Source organism: Cnephaeus nilssonii (assembly GCF_951640355.1).
Source record: "Cnephaeus nilssonii genome assembly, chromosome: 4".
Lineage (NCBI taxonomy): Eukaryota > Metazoa > Chordata > Mammalia > Chiroptera > Vespertilionidae > Cnephaeus > Cnephaeus nilssonii.
The window spans coordinates 86,689,999-86,712,756 of NC_137075.1; the positions used below are offsets into that span (position 1 = coordinate 86,689,999).

Genomic DNA, 22,758 nt, shown 5'->3' on the forward strand with positions numbered 1-22,758 from the left:
CTTTTTCCTTTTCCTGTGTGAATTTTTTTTTTGTGTGTGTGTGTGTGAATACTTTTTAACCTTTGAGGATGTGAAACTCAAAATGTACTTGATGGGAAGTGTACCAAGATATTGTGAATTAATTTGCAGAGACAAGAAAATTTCTGTTTATATCGTGGTAAATAGTTTATATACAGTACATAAACTGATATTCGTGACAATGTAGAAATAATGTTCTTACCAATCATGAAGATTGGTGTAATCTGTAGTTTTGAGTAAAAGAAATACTCTGCTGGGTTATGAGCTATGTTTAAGGATTAGATTCCCATTACAACCACATCAACAAAAACAGATTTTTGCAGGAGAGTACGAATTCTAGTTTGGAGAGTGTAGAGGTTTGAAGATCTGGGGGGAAAAGTCACAGAGGTAGGAAAAGTGGGCCAGCTGTGTGCGGGCTTAGGAAAGAAGTTACAGAGGCCAAAGAAGGGCCCTTGGAGCTTGGGAAAGAGGAAGTTAAAGGTAACACACCTGGGGGGAAGAAAAGGAGGAGGGGAGAGTATTTACTGGAGGTCTCTGGGGAGGATCCCAGTAAAATAGTCCTCAGCTTTTCAGGTGTGTCCTTTCAGGGTTGTGGTTTCTGCTGATTGGTCGGTACCAGGACAGGGGTCATCGCCAATGAACTGGCCCTGATGTCAGCCATGGCATCGCTTGTCTGGTTTTGCTGCTTTTCTGGGCCTGGAGCAGAAACACAACTGGGGCCTAGATGTTATCACTAGATGTTACCTTCATGCAAGAGCCTGTCTGGGAGTCGAATGGGGCCACTCTTCAACCCTTGTTCCTCCTCCAAGGGAGCCTACTGCATTACTAGTGACATGCCAGGGGAGGAAAGGTCCGGAAAGGTCAGGGGAGGGTCCGAATCGAACTGCATGACCTGCAATCTGAAAGGCCAGGGGGTCTAAACTGAAAGAAAGGTTACCCCGGGGGCAAGGTCCTTGTTTTACCAGTTTTGCCTGTTGCTAGGTCCCCGGGGCTTTCCACACTGGTGACCTGTATCTGGCCCATGTCCTTGCTCTGCTCAAGTCTGTCTAACTGCCTACACACAAGAACAAAGTTGGATATGTCATAAATATACATTTTTATTTTCCCCAGTAAAATTTTTTACTTTTTCCTAGTTTTATAAATGTGATTGTTACCTCTTTGAAAATGAAATTTCTTTCTTTTTAATGCATTTTATTGATTTTTTTACAGAGAGGAGGGGAGAGGGATAGAGAGTTGGAAACATCGATCAGCTGCCTCCCACACACCTCCCACTGGGGATGTGCCCGCAACCAAGGTACATGCCCTTGACCGGAATCGAACCTGGGACCTTTCAGTCCACAGGCTGACGCTCTATCCACTGAGCCAAACCGGTTAGGGCTGAAATTTGTTTCTTATTCCAAAATTTAAAACATCCACATTCTAGAGCAATTAAAAAATAGACAAGTAAAGTGAACATTGTATCTGTCTGCTCAAGTTGCCATAACAGAATACCACAGACTGGATAGCTTAAACAGCAGACTTTATTTTCTCACATTTCTGGAAGCTGGAATGATCAAGGAGTCAACTGGGCTGGTTCTGGGTGAAGCTTCTCTTCTTGGCTGGCAGAGGACGCCTTCTCACTGTGTCCTCCCAGGGCCTTTTCACTGTGCAGACCGCTTCTGGTGTCTGTTCTTTTTCTTATAAGGACACCGGTCCTGGGGCTCCACTCTTACGGACTCTCTTAACCATAATTACCTCCTTACAGGCCCTATCTCCAAATACATACATTCACATTGAGCTTCAACACATGAATTTTGAGGGGACACAATTCAGTCTGTAAGAAACATTAAAACCTCTTGATATCCTTTAAGTTTTCTCATGTATATCTGTGTGTGCTACGTATAATTTTTAAGAGGATCACATCATTTTGTTTGATAACTTGCATTTTAAATGAACACATCATGACTATGCATGTCAATAGACGCATTTCCGCAACATTTTTAATGGAAATATTATGTCATTGTTTGGATGTTAAACAATAACAATTATGTTGACATTTGGGTTGTTTTCTTTTTGCTATTAAAACTTTGAACATGTATCCGTGTGTACTAGGGTGATTATTTCTTCAGCATGAAGTTCTAGAAGTGGAACTGCCGAGTCACAAAGGTGCAAAGTTTTAAAAGATTTTCTCAATGTAAGAAACGTCCCAATTTCTAAGAATTTTTTATGAGTTTATTTGAGCCAAACTGATGACAATCGCAGGAAAGCAAAATCTCAACGGAAATGGCAGTTTTACCACTTATTTAATATATTAAAATCAAAGGGCAACACCTAAAGGGGTTACATGAAATACATTGGTGATAGATTAGGGAGGCGGAGAAAGCAAAGCAGAGAAGTCTCTGGGATTGGATAAAAAGTAAAACAGACACCTACTTCTTTTACAAGTGTGGGTATAGGATAGTTAACAGTCAACAATTAACATGATAATAACAGTGCGGGGGTTTGTGGTTTGTTCTGGTGCAGTGGTTGTGCCGTGAGGAGTGGAGGGGGGCTGAGGGGAGGAAATTACCCTGTCGTTCCAAAGGTATGCTATCTTAGATGCAACAAGACAGCAGACAGACTTTGTTGGGAAAGCCTGGCCTTTGTTGGGGAAATACCGGTCTAGGAACATGACCACCTGCCACGGCCTGCTTTTAGTTAGAAAGGTTCCCTGCCAGACCATCCTTCGTGGGTACTTTGGGCTCTGGAGTTTGTAAGGCCGCCCTGCACACACTGTCAGATTGAGTGTGTGGCCCTTCTCGTCCCTATTTCTAATACTGCCAACAGCCCTCCAGAAAGGCCGTATCCGTTATAAACTGCGCCCCGTTTCTCCATACCCCTAGCAACTCTTGAGCATTTTTTACAAACTTTTGGCTCATTTGAGAGTTGGGAGTAAAAAGACACTTGGATTATGTGAAACCTAAACGTTATGTTTTCAGCTGCCGCCGGCACCCTGGAGGGAGGTAACTGGAGAAGTGCGGCCGAGTTTAGCTGAGTTCAGCTTCGGGTACCCTCGGTGGGAACGCCAGGTTAATGACAGCAGGCAGCCCAGAGAAGGTCAGGAAGGGCAATGAGCAGGCAAAGCGAGTTTTACAAATCCTTTTGCGGGAAGGGCAATGGCTATAGGGAGGCTTCACAGTGTTAAACTTGAGGCCGGTACGTCAGGCCAGAGGAGCTGCCGCTGCATTTCCGTCGGGAAAAGCACATCCCCTGACCACTGGGTGCGGTTAAGCTCCCGAGCCCGGCGCGGCACCGGCAGTCGCGCTGCAGCTCCTGCGGAGCGATCGGCCGCGGGGCCGGAGGACCCGGGCGGGCGCCCCGCCGTCCCACAATGCCCCGCTCCAGCCCCCTGAGGGCGGAGAGAAGGGACCGCGGCGGGGCTAGGGATCCACGGAGAACTCCGAGAAGTGCGCACGCGCACTGACCCCGGCGGGCCCTAGCAACCGGAGCAGTGACAGTAGCAACCGCCGGAATGGTGAGTATCTTCCAGGCCCGGTGAGCAAAGCCGAAGAGAGATTGGAAGTGGGAAAGGGTGATGGTAGGGTGGTGAGGGCTGGGAGGGCGGAGGGTGTCCTTGAACGGCGGAAGGGAGCCCGGGAGCGGATGCTGGCTCCTTGGAGTCAGAGGCCTGGGGCGAAGGAGAGGCTGGGTGGTCTGGGGTGACGGCGGCTGGGGCGGATTAGAGATTGGGTTAAGGTGGAGGGGCTCTGGCAGAGAGAAGGGAAGGCCAAGAGCAGGAAATTCTCGAACAAGTGGGGGTTGGGGTGGGGACCGGTGATGGAAGGGAGTGGGTGACGGAGGATGTCTTTTACAAAGAAGTACTGCCCCTTCTCCCCCGCCAGCGGGGCGGAGTGGGGGAGCTGGTTCCGAGGGGGATGTGTGTCACACCATGGCAGCGGTATCTAAAACCGGGATGTGCCCTGAACGACTGTGAGTGCAGCTATTAGGTGGCGTTGTAAAACCCAGTCTGATAGAATGTATTGGGGTGCTGTTGCTCAAATTTCAGTATGCATATGTATGGTTTTAGTGGGCCCAGATACTATGAGCTTGTTGGAATACAGACGATGAATTTTTAACATGATGGCGGAGGTTCAGGAATGTGCATTTTGACCATGCACCTCAAGTTACTCTAAAATGGGAGTGCGCCCCACCACACTTAGAGAAATACCGCCTTAGCTTTGAAATCCGTCATCCGTTTATCCAACGAAAACCGTTATGAAGTAATGGTTTGACCTAGTGATGCTCCTCAATTCCTACTTAAAATGTGCACTGTCTTGCGTGCATACTTGGCAGTGCCAACTAGCAGTTTGAAAAGGGATGTTGTTGGTTAGTTATAGACCCAGCCAAAGCTGTTTAGCAAAGGATGTGATTGTCTGGCTGGGATGGAGATGTTTATGAAGAATAAGTATAATTAGTTGTCTTCATTTTGTGATTCCAGTGCTATATAGGCGGGCAGAAATTGAGCCCAAGAAATGGAAATGATAAGGAAGTCATTCATGCCCACCCTCAACCACAAGATTAAATACCACTCTTTTAAAAGTAGTCCCCGTCCCTTCCTTAACTTTATTCCACAGGCATTTAGCTAAAACCACTGCCAAGTAAAGTAAAAAGTTCTGGAACCTAGGTTTATATTCAGGCAAAGGAACAATAAGCTCTAAACCCTGCAAGCACGAACCATAAGAATGATTGCAAATCTTCAAATAAAGAATCAGAACCGGTAATTAGGTGAAGTTAGCTGAGGCTGCAAACTGTTAGTTCTGGTGCCCTCCAGAAATACAGGCCCACATAATGTGTTATTTACTTGTAAAGGGCTTTCCTTATATATATTTTTATTGATTGATTTTGAGAAAGAGAGGAAGAGAGAGAGAGAAAGAAACACCAATCTGTTGTTCCCCCCATTTATGCATTCATTGGCTGATTCCTGAATGTTCCCTGACCAGGGATCCAACCGCAAAGTTGGACCACACTTTAACCAACTGAGCCACCTGACCAGGGCCTCATATAGTTTGTTGTTGTTTTTTTAATTAAAAAAAAAATTTAGCTTGCCCTAACCGGTTTGGCTCAGTGGATAGAGCGTCAGCCTGTGGACTGAGGGTCCCAGGTTCGATTCTGGTCAAGGGCATGTACCTTGGTTGCGGGCACATCCCCAGTAGGGAGTGTGCAGGAGGTAGCTGAATCAATGTTTCTCTCTCATCGATGTTTCTAACTCTCTATCCCTCTCCCTTCCTCTCTGTAAAAAATCAATAAAATATATATATTTTAAAAATTAGCTTCCAGTGTCTTAAAAATGATCATATTTCACAAGGCTGAGATTTCTGGCTTCTCTGAAAAATAAGAAATACTATATTTCACTATCAGACAATTTTTTTTTACATTTTTATATTATTGAAAATTTTTGTATTACTGTCATATAATTGGCAGCATCTTTTCTTAATGGTACATAAAATAAGGATGTTGCTTTCATTAATAGAGTTTTCATGTTTGAAGAAATGTGATATTAGGATAATTCTTGTCCCAAGTCCCCCCTGTCAACAGTTTTCTAGAGCCAAGCAGAGGCTCTTGACATGGCCAGCTTTATCCATTAATGATGTTCCACTGGTTCTTTAGGCATTTCAGTTTTTGATTCCTGCCCTCTAGAGGGGAACTAGTGACCTTCCAAGATCAGACAAGATCGAGTGTGTTCAGGATGGTATGGCCTAGGACGGAATTAGTGATCTTATAAACCAATTTATAGATAGATTGCTTCCAGCTTGAAAGTGTTCTTATGTGTCTTCTTATGGACCCATGCAAGGATTCCTCTGGGAAATATACTAGTAGTGGGACTGCAGAGTCGTAGGGTCTGTGCAGACTTAATTTACTTACACACTCTCAGACTGCTTTCCAGATTGGCTTTACTAGTTTTTACTTCTCTCTACATTGTCACCAACTTTCTAACTTTGGCCAGTCTGAGGATGTATTTTAGCATTCCATTGTTTTACTCTGCATTTCTCCGATTCTTGAGAGCTTATTTGGAGGTTCTAGCAGGGGAGCGCAGCTACTCGTATACCCTTGACCAAAGACCGGTCCTCTCCTCTGGGGGGAAGGTCGTCCTCTTCGACCTACCGCGCAGCTTCGGGAGGGACGCACATGGATCGGTGAGGGAGGAGGGGGACACCCGCCTAGCCAGCCAGATCAGCCGAATCAACCCTGGCGATCAATGGGGTGACAGATGTCGCAGCCAGATCGCCCTCACATCCTATCTCCGATTCTTAATGAGTTTGAATACCTTACGATATTCTTGTTAGTCATCTGGATTTCCGTTTCTGTGCATTTTCTGTTTATGTTTTTTGCCAACTTTTCCATATTTCTTTTGGTTCTGAATTTTAGGAGTTCCTTATATATCTAGATATTAGCCCTTTGTTGGATTTACATTGAAAATATCTTCTCCCAGTTTTTTACTTACTTTGTCAACACTGTTCTTCACTTGCTGAACTCCATTTGTTTTAATATTTGTGAATTTATTCTATGTGATTTTTATATCGATGACCATCTGCACATAGTGAGTTTTATTTCCTCCTTTTAACCATAGCAGTTTGTATTTCTCTTTATTATAACACTAGAGGCCCAGTGCACGAAATTCGTGCATGGTGGGGGTGGGGGGGAGGTCCCTCAGCCCGGCCTGCACCTTCTCCAATCCAGGACCCCTTGGGGAACATCCCTGTCGCAATCCAGGACTTCTGGCTCCTAACCGCTCACCTGCCTGCCTGCCTGCCTGATCGTCCCTAACCCCTCTGCCTACCTGCCTGATTGCCCCTAACTGCCCTCCCCTGCCTGCCTGATTGCCCCTAACTGCTCCCCCCACCGGCCTGATTGCCCCTAACAGCCTCTGCCTGGGCCCCCGCCACTGTGGCTTTGTCTGGAAGGAAGGCAGGATGACCAGAAGATGTCCAGTTGAGCCGTAACCGGTTTGGCTCAGTGGATAGAGCGTCGGTCTGCGGACTGGAAGGTCCTGGGTTCGATTCCGGTCGAGGGCATGTACATTGGTTGCGGGCACATCCCCGGTAGGGGGCGTGCAGGAGGCAGCTGGTCGATGTTTCTCTCTCATCGATGTTTCTAGCTCTCTATCCCTCTCCCTTCCTCTCTCTGAAAATTCAATAAAATATATATATTAAAAAAAAAAAAGAAGATGTCCAGTTGACCTGGTCTAGTTAGCATATTACCCTTTTATTAGGATAGGTTTTAAAGATCTCGTGTACCATGTTAAATAGTAGTAGTGATAGTAGACATCCTTGATGTGTTTGGGATCTTAAAGAGAATACTTTTAATGTTACTGTCTCAGTCTGGCCCACCTTAACCACCTCATTTAAAACAAACATCCTCCACATACATATACACATACCCTGATATCCTTTACCAAGCTCAACATTTTCTCTTTCTTTAGTAATTGTCATCTTCTAATATAGTAAATAATTTATTTATTTTAAAAATTGTATTACCATTTGTCTCCTGCTAATAGTTCTATGAAGTCAGGGATCTTTGTTTTATTCATTTATATATCCCAGGTATGTAGAAGAATATTTGGTATATGGTAGATACTCAATGAATATTTGCTGAAATGAATGAATTTCTCCATTAAGCATGGTGCTTATTATAGCTTTTTGGTATGTAGCTTTTCTTTTCTTTTTTAAATCCTTTCCTGAGAATATGTTTTTATTGATTTTAGAAAGAAAGGGGGGAGAGAAAGATAGAAACATCATGTGTGAGAGAAACATCAATTGGTTGGCTCCCATACACATGACTGGGGATTGAACCCGAAACCTAGGTATGTGCCCTGACCAGGAATTGAACCCACAACCCTTTTGATGTATGGGATGATGCTCCAATCAACTGAGCCATCTGGGACCCCTTTAACTCTTAAATGAGAGCTTTTAATATCAAATGTAGAACTTATGGGCCCTGGCCAGGTTTTTCAGTTGGTTTAAATGTTGTCTCCAAAAGAGAGAATCTTACAAGCAGCAAGAGAAAAACAGTTAGTTACCTACAAGGGAGTACCCATACGACCATCAGCTGATTTATCAACAGAAACTATGCAGGCCAGAAGTGAGTGGCAAGAAATATTCAAAGTGATGAATAGCAAGAACCTACAACCAAGACTACTCTACCCAGCAAAGTTATCATTCAGAATTGAAGGGCAGATAAAGAGCTTCACAGATAAGAAAAAGCTAAGGGAGTTCATCACCACCAAACCAGTATTATATGAAATGCTGAAAGGTATTCTTTAAAAAGAGGAAAAAGAAGAAAAAAGTAAAGATAAAAATTATGAACAACAGATACATATCTACCAACAAGTGATTATAAAAATCAAGTGAATTAAAAATCTGAGGAACAGAATAAACTGGTGAACATAATAGAATCAGAGGCATAGAATGGGAGTGGATTGATAATTCTCAGGGGGAAAGGGGTGTCTGTGTGGGGGGTATGGGAAGAGACTGGACAAAAATCATACACCTATGGATAAGGACAACGGGGGGGAGGGAACCGGGTGATGAGGAGATAATGGGGGGAAAAAAGGAGAAACAATTGTAATAATCTGAACAATAAAGATTTATTTAGATTCAAAAAAAATAAAAATAAAATAAAATAAATGTTGTCTCCATATGCCAAGGTTGTGAGTTAGATGCCTGGTCAGGGCACATACAAGAATCAACCAATGATGCATAAATAAGTGGAACAACAAATTGATATCTCTCTCTCTCTCTCTCTCTCTCTCTCTCTCTCCTTCCCTCCCTCTCTCCTTTCCTTTCTCTCTAAAATCAAGAAAATTTTTTTAAAAATTTAAAAATGTAGAACTTTATCAAGTACTTTTCTGTACTTATTGAAATAAATGTGATTTCCCCCCTTTTAATCCAATAATAAATTATTTACATTTATAATTTTTTCTGTTAAACAATCCTTATGCTCCTGGGATAAGCTTTTCTTTATCATGTTCATTATATATCATTGGCTTTGGAGATCTATTATCATATCTAGGCTTTTCAAATCTGTGTTGAGAAATGAAGAGGGTTCCTTATCTTGTTATAGCATCAAGTTATTCTAGCCTCATAAAATACGTTGGCAGCTTTCCCTTTTGTTCTGGTTTCTGAAACAACTTGTATAACAGGAAATATCTGTTCCTTGAAAGCTTGGTAGAACTCATTTGTAAAATTAGGCTTGGAGCTTTAGGGGAGGAAGATGAGGGTAAATCTCTTTGATTTTCTTTTTAATGTTTTAAATAGTTATTGGTCTGATTCTTGTGACAATTCTGGCACTTTTCTGTTTTTTGTTTGTTTTTAGAAATGTATACCTGGCCTAGCTTTTCAAACTTATTACCATGTATTTGCTTATAATATTTTAAAATCCCTGTGGTATCTATGTTATTTCCCCTTATTTAGTTTACTAGAGGCCCAATGCACAAAGATTCGTGCAAGAATAGGCCTTCCTTCCCCTGGCTGCTAGCTTCGCTCTGGCCGCCGCCTTCCGCCTTCACTCTGGCCCGGAGCTGCCTTCCAACTTCACACACTGCCCAGAGGCCCAGAGTGGCTGGGGCGGGGTGGAACGCCTGCGTCATCACTATGGTGACGACACAAGCATCCTGGCCCAGCTGCCGTCATCTTTGTTGCGTCAGTTTGCATATTCCCTCCTTATTGGCTGTGGGTGCCACCATCTTTGTCATGAAGTGATGGTCAATTTGCATATTCTAAATATTCTAAAATATCTTTTTTAGATAGGATATTTTTAACTTGTATCTCTCTTTCTCTTTTATTTTATTTATTTATTTATTTATTTATTTATTTATTTATTTTAATACATATTTTATTGATTTTTTACAGAGAGGAAGGGAGAGAGATAGGTAGTCAGAAACATTGATCAGCTGCCTCCTGCACACCCCCTACTGGGGATGTGCCTGCAACCAATGTACGTGCCCTTGACCGGAATCAAACCTTGGACCCTTCAGTCCGTAGGCTGATGCTCTATCTATCCACTGAGCCAAACCGGTTTCGGCTCTCTCTCTCTCTCTTTTAAATTCTCACTCGAGGATATTTTTTCCCATTGATTTTTAGAGAGAGTGGAAGGGAGAGGGAAAGACAGAAACACCGATGTGAGAGGGAAAGACAGAGAAACACCGATGTGAGAGAGAACATCAATTGGTTGCCTCCCACATGCTCCCAACCAGGGCCGGGAGCGTGCAAACAAGGTAGGTGCCCTTTATTGAAATTGGAATTGAACCCAGGACCCTTCAGTCCAAAGGCCGACGCTCTATCCACTGAGCTAAACTGGCTAGGACTATCTCTCTTTTTTGATCAATCAGGCTTGCCAGAGATTTAATAACTAACTTTTAGTTTTATTAATCTTTTCCCCGCTGCTCTGTTTCTCATTGACTTTTTCCTTTGTATTTCCTTTTTTGGGTTTATAATGATGCACTTTTTCAAATATCTTGAATGCTTAGCTTATTTGTTTTCTATCTTCTGTTCTCTCTTCTTGAAAAATAAATGTATTTGAAGCTATAAGTTTCCTTTTATGTGTTATATGTATTTCTCATATTTTTACTTTCTTGTCTTTTATTTTATTATTTTACTTTAATTTATAATTTTTTAACCCAAGAGTGATTTATTAGTATGCCTTTATTTTCTAGACATAATGCTATATACTTTTAAAACTTTCCCTTTGTTTTTGTTTAGGATTTTCTCTCTCTCTTTAATATGTTTTTATTAATTTCAGAGAGGAAGGGAGAGGGTGAGAATCACTGATTGGCTGCCTCCTGCACGCCCCAAACTGGGGATTGAGCCTACAACCCGGGCATGTGCCCTGACCGGGAATTGAACCCTGGCCTCCTGGTTCATGGGTCAACACTCAACCACTGAGCCATACTGGTAGGGCTCTCTTTCTTTTTTTTAAAGGAACTCTAGCAATAATTCAATGGATGTCTTCCTTTTCTCATCTTTAAAGTTTTAAATATAATAAATGGAATCTAAGATATTATCTATACTAATAAAAGGGTAATATGCAAATTGGTCAGGATGCCCTCACAGTAACAACAGAACAGCAGGCAGCTTGGGGTGACCAGGTATGTAGAGGGGGCAGTTGGCGGCAACCAGGCTGGCAGGGAGGCAGTGAGTGGCAACCAGGCCAGCAGAGGGGGGGCAGTGAGGGGCGACCAGGCCAGCAGGGGTGGCAGTTGGCAGCAACCTGGCCAGCAGGGGGTGCAGTGAGGAGTGACCAGGTCGGCAGGGTGGGCAGTTGGGGGCGACCAGGCTGGCAGGGGGGGCAGTAAGGGGTGACTAGGCCAGCAGGGGGGCAGTTAGGGGCAACCAGGCCAGCAGGGGGGGGCAGTTAGGGGTGGCAGGACCGGCGGGGGGGGGGGGGGGGCAATTGGGGGACCAGGCTGGCAGGCAGAGGCAGTTGGGGGTGATTAGGCTGGGAGGTGAGCAGTTAGGAACCAGTGGTCCCGGATTGTGAGAGGGATCCCGGATTGGAGAGGGTACAGGCTGAGCTGAGGGACACCCACACCCCACCCTGTGCATGAAATTCGTGCACCAGGCCTCTAGTAATTATTGCATGAAAAATTAATCAACAGATTACACCAATAAAGATGGTCTTGTTTTTCCTTCTCTTTTTAAGGCAAAAGCAACAACAATCAAAGAAGCCCTAGCCAGATGGGTGAGTATATGAGTTTTTAACTTCTTTTAGGAACCATACAAGGAGAATTTTTAGATAGTTATTTAAATCTGACCATTCAGTAAAAGGGACCTTTGTGGTATTGGAACTACTTACTTATGTTGACTGTGGTGGTGGATACATGAACCCACACAGGTGATAAAAATGTGTAGAACTTATTGCACCCATACAAACATAGTCACACCATATACCGTATTTTCCGGCATATAAGACAACTTTTTAACCTAGGAAAAATCCTCTCAAAAGTCAGGGGTCTTATACGCCGGAAAATACGGTACTCACTCTCAGCTCCAGCACTGGGACAGCGGCTTGCAGGGATACAGGTACCGTATTTTCTGGCGTATAAGACCCCGACTTTTGAGAAGATTTTCCTGGGTTAAAAAGTCATCTTATATGCCGGAAAATATGGTATATAAATGAGTACATGTAAAATTGGGAAAATTTGATTTAAATCAGTGGATTGTATCAATATTCTGGTTGTGATATATTTAGAAAATATTATTAAGCAGCATATACTGGTAATTAAATTTTAATTTTGTATTCTTAGTACCAAAATTAAACTCTAAGGTATAACTTAATAGTATATTACTGTAAATAGTTGTGATCCAGCTGGGTTGTAAAGAGAATATCTTCCAAAATTCTTGATATTTTGGGGTTCTAGTTCAGAATGAATTGTGTATAAAAAAAAAAAGAAAGATGAAATGACAAAGAAAACAGTTGATCTTATAGGTCTGAATCTGATATTTAAGGAAATGTTATTTAGAGACAATGAATTCTTCCCAGGAAGATGTTTTTGTTGTTGTGTTTGCTTTTGTTTATTAATTGATAGGCTCTTAAAGGATCTATATTAATAAAAGTGTAATATGCTAATTAGACAGGACAGCAAAACGACCTTCCTGATGTCCTTCTGGATGTCCTTCCAGACAACCTTCCAGATGAAGCCAGGGCTTCAAGGGCTGAGGCAAGCCGCTGTGGCTGTGAGGGCTGAGCCTATTGCATGAATTTCGTGCACCGGGCCTCTAGTTTTGAATATTACAGAAATTAGTTATTTTCTTTCCTTTTTTTCCCCTTTGGTACAGATCTAACAATGAATTACCTTAGTTGTCCATGTAGAAGCTTGATTATCAGGAGTCAATAGTGCCCTAGCTGGCTTGGCTCAGTGGATAGAGCGTCAGCCTGTGGACTGAGGGGTCCCAGGTTCGATTCGGGTCAGGGGCACATGCCTGGGTTGTGGGCTCGATCTCCAGTGGTGGGGAGTGTGCAGGAGACAGCCAGTCAATGATTATCTCTCATCATTAATGCTTCTGTCTCCCTCTCCCTCTCTCCTCCTCTCTGAATTCAATAAAAATATAGTTAAAAAAATAAAAAGAATGCACAGAACTACTAAATTCTAATAGTTGTTTTGAAATAAAGATAGAAAAGCCTTGAGACATTCTAGCCTCCTTTAACTCCACATTACAATCAGGAATCATTTTTTTCCAAATTAATTTTTGTCACAGGAAGAGAAAACCAGTCAGAAGCCATCTGAAGCCAAAGAGGTAAAGCTTTATGCCCAGATCCCTCCTATAGAGAAGATGGATGCGTCCTTGTCTATGCTTGCTAATTGCGAGTAAGTTCTTGTCTTTATTCATCCTTCTAGTTGTCTGAACAATTAAAGAATTATTCCCCCACCATATTCCCAAGTTTAAGGAACTCAGTTTTTCATTAGTAGTTCTTGGGAGAGGGGGATGACTAGAAAATATCAGATTTGATCAGTAATTTACACTGTACAGTAATTGACTTTGCTGTATCAAGTAAAAAAATGAATAATTCCTCTTCAAGTTAAATCAGAAAGGATTCGATCACATGTTGTAGAGTCAAACTTTTTGGGTTTTAAATTTGCTGTGCCACTTTCTGGCTATGTAATATTAGGCAAATTGTTTAATATCTTTGTATCTCAGTTTCTCATTTGTCAAATATGGATAATAATAATAATACTTATTTCACAGGATTGTTGTAATGGTTATAATAGTTAATACATGTAAAATACTTAAAAGAATAATAGGCATGCATTAAATATTCAATAAAATTAGTTTTTATTATATTTTTTGCATGAAATTTACTAAGATATTAAAAACATTTTGTCAAGAAAGGAAGACTAAGAATTGTATATATTGTCCCTTTAAAATTTTGTTTTTATATAATTAAAGTATGTATAGAAAAAATCTAAATAAATATATATGAACTATTAAAAATAGTTATCTCTGGGGGAATGTGTGGGGTGGTTAGGATTACATATGACTTCTTACAATACACATATCTGAAAGATTTAGCACATGAGAAAATAAAATGTATTGTTCTGTTAGATGGTTTTAAAACTTAACTACATATCATGGATATCTCAAGTTGGTGTCAGTAGCCCAATGTCATTTGTTTTAATAGCAGTATAGTAATCCTCAGTTGATGGATGTTTATAGATTTTTCCCCCATTTTTTTGCTATCATAATAATAATATAATCAATAACCTAATTCATATAACTTTTGGCATTTGCATTAGTATTTCAATAGGATGTATTCCTAGAAATGAATTACTGGGTCAAAGAATACATGCATCAAAATATTTAATAGATAACACCAAATTGCACTCAAAGAGGTTTTTTATTTTTAAATTTCCTACAATGAGTATTTATTAACTTTTGTAATCAGAAAAAACTATGAAGATTTTAAAGTGAAGGAATATGTGCCATGTCTGAAGGGGATAAAAGAATTCACTGTCAAAAGGAAGCATGACTTAAATATCATCTTTTATGGGCACTAGAGAAATAATTTCTGATATACTGTTTACAATTTTTTCATATTAATTCAAGTTTTCCTTTGTTCTTTTAAAGGAAGCTTTCACTGTCTACAAACTGCATTGAAAAAATCGCCAACCTGAATGGCTTAAGTAAGTGATCCACAATAGCAGATGGTTCTTGGATTTTCTAGTTATTGGAATAAACATTCCAGAGACACTGTGTAATCCCAGAAGTCGGCACCTGTTTTACACAGTAATTGGCAGATGACGGAGAGAATATAGAAATCATTTGTCTTAAGTTTGATTATCCAAAGAAAATGACAGATATATAAGACCTGAACATTTTAAATATATTTTAAAGCTAAGGGTTTGAATTGAGATATCTTACATTTAAAAATCAGATTTTTTGTTATGTTTTTGTGTTCAGATTTGTCTTGTGTTTCATATTGGTTATGTTTAACTTTTAATTTCTCATCGTCCCTGTTTTTCCTGTGCTTCTTAACTTTGTTAATGACATTATCACCTACCAAGTTGCCAAGGCCTCTGACTCTTGTGCTAGTTTCCTATGGCGCTGAAACTTGTTGGCTTAAAATAACAGACAGTTATTCATTCCCTCAGTTCTGGAAGCCAGAAGTCTGAAATCAGTTTCCCTGGGCCAAAGTCAAGGTTTTGTCAGCCACACTCCCTACGGAGGCTTTAGGGGAGAATCTGTTCCTTGCCTCTTCTAGATTCTAATGGCTGCCACATTCCTTGAACTACATCACTCCAGTCTCTGCCTCTATGGTCATATTGCATTCTCTCTTTTTTTTTTTTTGTCTGTGTCTAGTTTTTCTCTTTTGAGTTTACTTGTGATTGCATTTAGGGAACACCTGGATAATTGGGGATACTTACCTTATCTTAAGATTCCTAACTTATTCACAAGTGAATAAACAAACATTAAAAAAAGATATTAATATTTTGCCTATCAAGTTGGCAATGACATTTATTTATTTATTTATTTATTTATTTATTTATTTAAATATATATATTTTTTGTTGATTTCAGAGAGGAAGGGAGAGGGAGAGAGAGATAGAAACATCAATGATGAGAGGGAATCATTGATTGGCTGCCTCCTGCACACCTCCTACTGGTTATCAAGCCCGCAACCTGGGCATGTGCCCTTGACCAGAATCGATCCCGGGACCTTCAGTCTGCAGGCCAACAATCTATCCACTGAGCCAAACCGGCTAGGATGGCAATGACTTTTAAAAAGTATAATACTTGCCCTAACCGGTTTGGCTCAGTGGATAGAGCGTTGGCCTGCGGACTGAAAGGTCCCAGGTTCGATTCTGGTCAAGGGCATGTACCTTGGTTGCAGGCACATCCCCAGTAGGGGGTCTGCAGGAGGCACCTCATCGATGTTTCTCTTTCATTGATGTTTCTAACTCTCTATCCCTCTCCCTTCCTCTCTGTAAACAATCAATAAAATATATTAAAAAAATAAAAAAGTATAATACTTGCCTGGCCAGCATGGCTCAGTGATTGAGCGTGGTCGACCTATGAGCCAGGAGGTCATGGTTTGATTCCCAGTCAGGGCACATGCCTGGGTTGTGGGCTTGATCCCCAGTGTAGGGTGTGCAGGAGTGATGATCCCCAGTGTAGGGTGTGCAGGAGTGATGATTCCCAGTGTAGGGTGTGCAGGAGTGATGATTCTCTTTCATCATTTATATTTCTATCTCTCCCTCTCCCTTCCTCTCTGAAATCAATAAAAATATATTTCTTAAAAATGATTAATAAAATGTGATTTTTGCCCCCAAGGAGTTCATTATCTAAAGAGACAGAACAGCTGAAACCGGTTTGGCTCAGTGGATAGAGCGTTGGCCTGCGGACTGAAGGGTCCCGGGTTCAATTCCGGTCAAGGGCATGTACCTTGGTTGCGGGCACATCTCCAGTAGCGGGTGTGCAGGAGGCAGCTGATCGATGTTTCTCTCTCATCGATGTTTCTAACTCTCTATCCCTCTCCCTTCCTCTCTGTAAAAAATCAATAAAATATATTTAAAGAGACAGAACATATTCCTCACTAACTATGAAAATGACTAACATTTCTTGAGCATTTATATGTACCTGGCACTATTCTAAGTTCTTTATATACACAACTCATTTTATTATTCACAATAGTGCCCTAGCTGGTTTGGCTCAGTGGATAGAGCATTGGCCTGAGGACTAAAGGGTCCCAGGTTCAATTCTGGTCAAGGGCATGTATCTTGGTTGTGGGCTCCTCTCCTGGTTGGGGCTTGTGTAGGAGGCAACCAATTGATGTGTTTCTCTCATATCGATGTTTCTCTGTCTTTCCCTCTCTCTTCCACTCTCCCTAAAAATCAATGGAAAAATATCCTCGGGTGAGGATTAACACAATAGTTATGAAGTAGGTAATTATTATTATAATCCAAGATAGTCTTTTACAAATGTTTACAAAGAAAGAGTAATTAAATTAATTAAGACTAAAGTTTATATAACGTATATACCTGATACACACACAGACACAAACACACCATTTACTGTGTACTTACCATGGATTAGACATTAGGCTGAATGTTTTATTATACACACACACACACCTGTGTGTGTGTGTGTGTGTGTGTGTGTGTGTGTGTATATATATATATATATATATATATATATATATATATATATATATATAATTGATTTCAGAGAGAGAGAGAGAGAGATAGAAACATCATTGATGAGAGAAAATCATTGATTAGCTGTCTCCTGCACACCCCATTCTGGGATCCAGCCCACAATTCGGGTATGTACCCTGACTGAGATTTGAACCCTGACCTCCTGGTTCATAGGTTGATGCTCAACCACTGAGCCCCACCGGTTCGGCTAGGCTGATTGTTTTAGACAGTTATCTCAGTTCTTTAAAAAAAATTTTTTTACTGATTTCAGAGAGGAAGGGAGAGGGAGAGAGAGACAGAAAAATCAATGATAAGAGCGAATCACTGATCAGCTGCCTTCTGTACGCTCCCCACTAGGGATCTAGTATGCAACCCAGGCATGTGCCCTTGACTGGAATCGAACCCGCGACCCTTCAGTCTACAGGCCAATGCTCTGTCCACTGAACCAAACCAGCTAGGGCTATCTCAGTTCTTATATGCTTATAAAATAGATACTGTATTTCCTTATTTTACATGATAAAACAGATTCAAAGAGATTTGGGTGCTTCCCTAGAAAGTTGGGATTTGAACTCAGTAATTGGTTTTGCATTCTTAACTATTAATTTATGGATGTTATAGAACAGTGCCATCCAATAGAACTATCTGCACATTCCCAAAACAGTTGCCACTACTCTTACACAGCTATTAAACTCTTGATATGAAGCTAGTGTGACTGAGAAACTGAATTTTAATTGTGTTTATTTTTAATTAAGTTAAATAGCCATGTGATTAATAGTTACCATATTGTTTCAATAATAGTGTAGTTATTGAAGTTTAAGTTGTGAAAACTAAATGTATAACTTATGCATAAGTAATCACAGTAGTTTTTTAGAACAGAAATGAGATTTCCTGTGTTTACTAGAAATCTTTTTTTAATTTTGAAAATAATACATGTACATGGTTTTATGTAAATAGTTCAAAAGAAGTCTTTTTCTGACCATACACTCTCAGTTCCTCCCCACAACAACCGCTGTTTCTTCTTCCTTCTTTCTATTCCACAAATAATCTATAGATATACAGGTAGAAACATCCTTATAAAAAATACAAATAGCCATCTTTTAAACCAAATCACAATCTAATTATTTAAAAGATTGAAAGTAAAAGATTGTAAAAGTACTAATTAATTTGATTTCTAATCCTTTGTGGAGTGAGGTGTACTATACTTAACTATGTTTTCTAGTATGAGTCCTCATACCATAAAAGATTTGAAGTATATCTATGTTCTCAAATCTAAAGTTCAAATCTTCTTTCCTCTTATTTTTATCCCTATAATATTTTTATTAGCCAGCAATTTAAAACCATGCATTCTAAATAGCTAACAATTAAAAAAATTTAATACTGGCATGATGTGAAATTACAGTTGTAGTGTTTACATTATTTTCTTTTAAATATATTTTTATTTGAGAGAGGAAGGGAGAGGGAAAGGGAGAGATAGAAACATCAACAATGAGAAAGATTGGCCGCCTCCTGCACGCCCCCAACTGGGGATCGAGCCCCAAACCCAGGCATGTGGCTTGACTGGAATCGAACCTGGGACCCTTCAGTCCACAGGCCGACGCTCTATCCACTGAGCTGAACCGGCTAGGGCATGTTTACTTTATTTTCTACTTGATTACCACTTTTAATTAATACAGCCTTTCTTACTCTTATACAAATATATTTGTTTTATAAAATTTATTAAAGCTACATTATACTAGATTTACAATTGTGTAATATGATTCTCATAAACAAAAAATTGCTTTTTTCCCCCCGCTACAGAAAACTTGAGGATATTGTCTTTAGGAAGAAACAACATAAAGAACTTAAATGGACTGGTAGGTTGCTATTTATTGCTTTAAAAAAGCATATACTTCTTTCTTAGTATAAAAATAATACTTGTCCATTGCAGAAACTTTATAAAGTAGAAAAGTAACTTTAAAAAGTACCTATAGCCCTGGCCGGTTTGGCTCAGTGGATAGAGTATCGGCCCTCAGACTGAAAGGTCATGGGTTCAGTTCCTGGTCAAGGGCACATAACTCATGCGGGAGGCAACCAATTGATGTATCTCTCTCACATCGATCTTTCTCTTTCTCTGTCTCTCCCCCTCCCTTCCACTCTCTCTAAAAAAATCAATGGAGCCCAGCTAGTGTGGCTCAGTGGCTGAGCATTGACCTATGAACCAGGAGGTCAGGGTTCGATTCCCAGTCAGGGCACACGACCACTCTAATCTATAAAACATGGAATGTTAAATTGAATGAAAGGGATCTATTGAAAACTACTGGATGCATAACCCATGGACACAGACAATAGGGTGGTAAAGGCCTGGGGGGGCGGGTAGGCAAGGAGGGCTAGGAGGGGTCAATGGGGAGAAAAGAGGACATATGTAATACTTTCAAAAATAAAGATTTAAAATAAAAAAAGATTAAAAAATAAAATAAAACTGGAAAACTGACTATTAAGGTACATTATAAGCCCATGTGTATATATGATCTGGCTTCTGCCTTCCTTTCGGATCTCATTTCATATTACTCTTCTTTCTAGCTGGTAATCTCCAGCTACTGGCCTTTCTCTTCCTGGAATATACCAAGTCCATTCCCACCTGAATTTTGTACTTGCTGTTTCCTCTGCCTAAAAAACTCTTAGTTACTATGTATTTCCACATTACTTGCTCCTTTTTAACTTTCACACTTCAGCTCAGATGTCACCTCCTCAAAAGTGACCCAGCTACCCTATATCTAATGTGGCAATAACATATATATGTGTGTGTGTGTGTGTGTGTGTGTGTGTGTGTGTGTGTGTGTATAATATATATATATCTGAAAAAAATTTTTGAATTGATTTCAGAGAGGAAGGGAGAGGGAGAGAGATAAAAACATCAATGATAAGAGAGAATCATTGATCGGCTGCCTCCTGCACGTCCCCCACTGGGGATCGAGCCCATAACCTGGGCATGCCCTTGACCAGAATCAAACCTGGGACCCTTCAGTCCGCAGGCTAACGCTCTATCCACTGAGCAAACCAGCTAGGGTTACTGTCTGAAATTTTTATTGGTTTGTTCTTCTCCATCTTGTTCAACTCCCTCCCCCATCCCCGCCCTCTCTCTCTGTCACTTGCACAAATCCTAACGAGCACGTTGGTTTTGTTAATTAGTATCTATATTAGTGCTTAATACATGTAGTAGTCATTCTATAAGTATTTAATGAGTGACTCAGTATGTCTTATTACTAATTATAAAATCTATTAGGTTAAATTTTTAATTCTGAAAGTAATATACCTACGTTCATTGTAAAAAATAAATCAAGCAATTTATAAGTATATGAAATACACTATGAAAGTCTTTTTTCTCCATACCTACTTCCCCAATTCCATGCGGTAACAAATAATATTGTTTTGTATACTTTAATATTTTTTCTGTGCAAATACAAATAGATATCTGTGTAAATGTGTATGCCTGTGTGTTATATATTTTGTACTATTGATATACAGGGTTAATATATTTTTTTCTGCTTTCTCACTCAATAGAGGGTTGGGCAAAATAGGTTATAATAATAAATAATACAATAATTAATTAGTAATAATACACAAATAAACTCTGTTTTGTGTACTTATAACTGTAAACCTACTTTTATATCAGTAATATTTTTCCATGTCAAAGGTGACTATTGTAAATAATGCTGCTATTAACATGAGTATTTAAATACCTTTTTGAAACCCTTTTTTAAGTTCTTTAGGGTATATGCCCAGAAGAATTGCTGGATCATATATTTTTAATTTTTTGAGGACCTGCCAAACTGTTCCATAGCACCTGCAGTATTTTGCATGCCCACCAACAGTGCGCAAGGGTTCCAATTTCTCCATATCCTTGCCAACATTTCTTACTTTCTCTTTGTTTGATAGTAGCCATCCTAATGAGTGTGAGGTGGTCTTTCATTGTGCCGACCTCCTCATTTTACAGAGCAAGTCACTAAGAAATTATTTATTTACTGGCAGAAGTGAACCGATTTGCTAAATGCTTGTTCACTCAATGCCCAGTTCTCCAAAGGGCCAGTTTATTGAATGACAGTTTTTACTGAATTGGTTCACACAAAGTTAGCCAGGTTTCACTGATTATATTCACCAGATTGCTTCACCAAAATCTCATCTTTATTATTTACTTTTAATATATATAGAAAATTGTGTTTCTTGGAATGGTTTCAACACCTTTTGAAATCTTCTTTAAGGTTTTATTTAGTGCTGCTAATGTTACTGCAGCTGTTTCATCCAGTTTTTGGATTTGTCAGTCCATCTTTGTAGAATATTAGTTTCACTGATCACTTCTCAAGTTATTAAAACATAAAAATAGTAATCTAATTGAGCTGGCTAGCAAGTCCTTATATTTAGGAAAGTACACAAGACAGTAGAATAGATTGAAGATGTACTGAAAGACAGAACCACATCCTGGGCATTCAAAATCTGTACAACATTTGTAAGTCAATATGCCTTAAGAAATTCTCATTCCACAAAGTAATATTTCCAAGTAAAGTCTCAAAATGTACTGAGATTTGGTTATGGCAAAAGAGTTGCATCCAAATGGCTGAAAACTAAATAGAAGCTAAATTAACACTTGGAGAATTGATCAAATTGTCTATGTTAAAATTGACCAAAGGTCCTCATCTGCACATATAAAAACAACATTAAATAAGTGGCAGAACCCAGAACTGAACCTAAATCTTCTAATCAGTATTGAAAGTATTTTTTTCTGCTATCTCACACTTTTTAAGTTGGAGACACAAAATGGATGCAGATGCATCACAATGAAAATGCAAGCAATAAAATTTAAATTATATGGCTACGGATTCCCCCCTTCTGAAAGACATATGTGGTAGATATACTAATTGGATCACTTTGGTGAAGAGGATATCAGAATACTAGCTGGGGGGTTTGGTTAAGTCTCAGAGTTCTGATTTAAGAGTGCCAGGGCGGAAAGAACCACTACAGTCTGTCTTATGTCTGAAAGAAGGACGTTTGTGCCGCCACTGATTGTATCTGCCATTTAAGAGTCAGTATGATATAATTTTCTTGCTATAATGGAAACTGAATTGTATACATTAAAAAAGGTGAATTAATGGATAGATAGTTGTATGAAAGATGGACAGATATTTGATAGGCAAAGGATAGTAAAATATTAATGATAGAATTTGGGTAGTGGATATGGGGTTTACTGAAAATTTTTTTGACTTTTTTATGTTTGAAAGTTTCCATAATAAATATTGGGGGGCGGGGGAGAGAATCCTGAAATTTAGACCCAGCTCTACTATTTAATAACATTGTGATCTTAGAAAAAGCCCTTAAGCTCTCTATAATAGAAATCAAATAACCTGCTTTTGCCTATCTTAAATGTTACAAGGATAAAATAATAAAATATATAGGCAAGTAATTTGAGAGCTATGCTATTCAATAAAAGTGATGAAATAGTGCTATTATTTTCCCTGTTGGTGGTTTCAGTACCTTTTCTTAGTTCAGATCAGTTTGAAGAGAGGAAGAGAATGTTCTGCTTGTCTTTTTTAATGCCAAAAACTCCCACATCGCCTTCAGCTC

The 22,758-nt window shown here is 39.8% G+C and overlaps 1 protein-coding gene across 2 annotated transcripts in view; it reads left to right on the plus strand.

Annotated features, from left to right (window-relative positions):
* Positions 1-3,126: 3,126 nt before the first annotated feature.
* The window catches only part of DNAL1 (dynein axonemal light chain 1), a 29,133-nt gene continuing 9,501 nt past the window's right edge, over positions 3,127-22,758 (plus strand). The window contains exons 1-5 of one of the 2 annotated variants that reach the window (XM_079768976.1): positions 3,127-3,511; positions 11,674-11,712; positions 13,230-13,339; positions 14,598-14,653; positions 18,961-19,016. In XM_079768976.1, the coding sequence (XP_079625102.1) occupies positions 3,509-3,511; positions 11,674-11,712; positions 13,230-13,339; positions 14,598-14,653; positions 18,961-19,016 (264 nt within the window). In that variant the 5' untranslated portion in view covers positions 3,127-3,508. Of the gene's footprint in view, positions 3,512-10,748; positions 10,926-11,673; positions 11,713-13,229; positions 13,340-14,597; positions 14,654-18,960; positions 19,017-22,758 lie in introns of those variants that run through there. The other variant, XM_079768977.1, reaches the window with a different exon arrangement.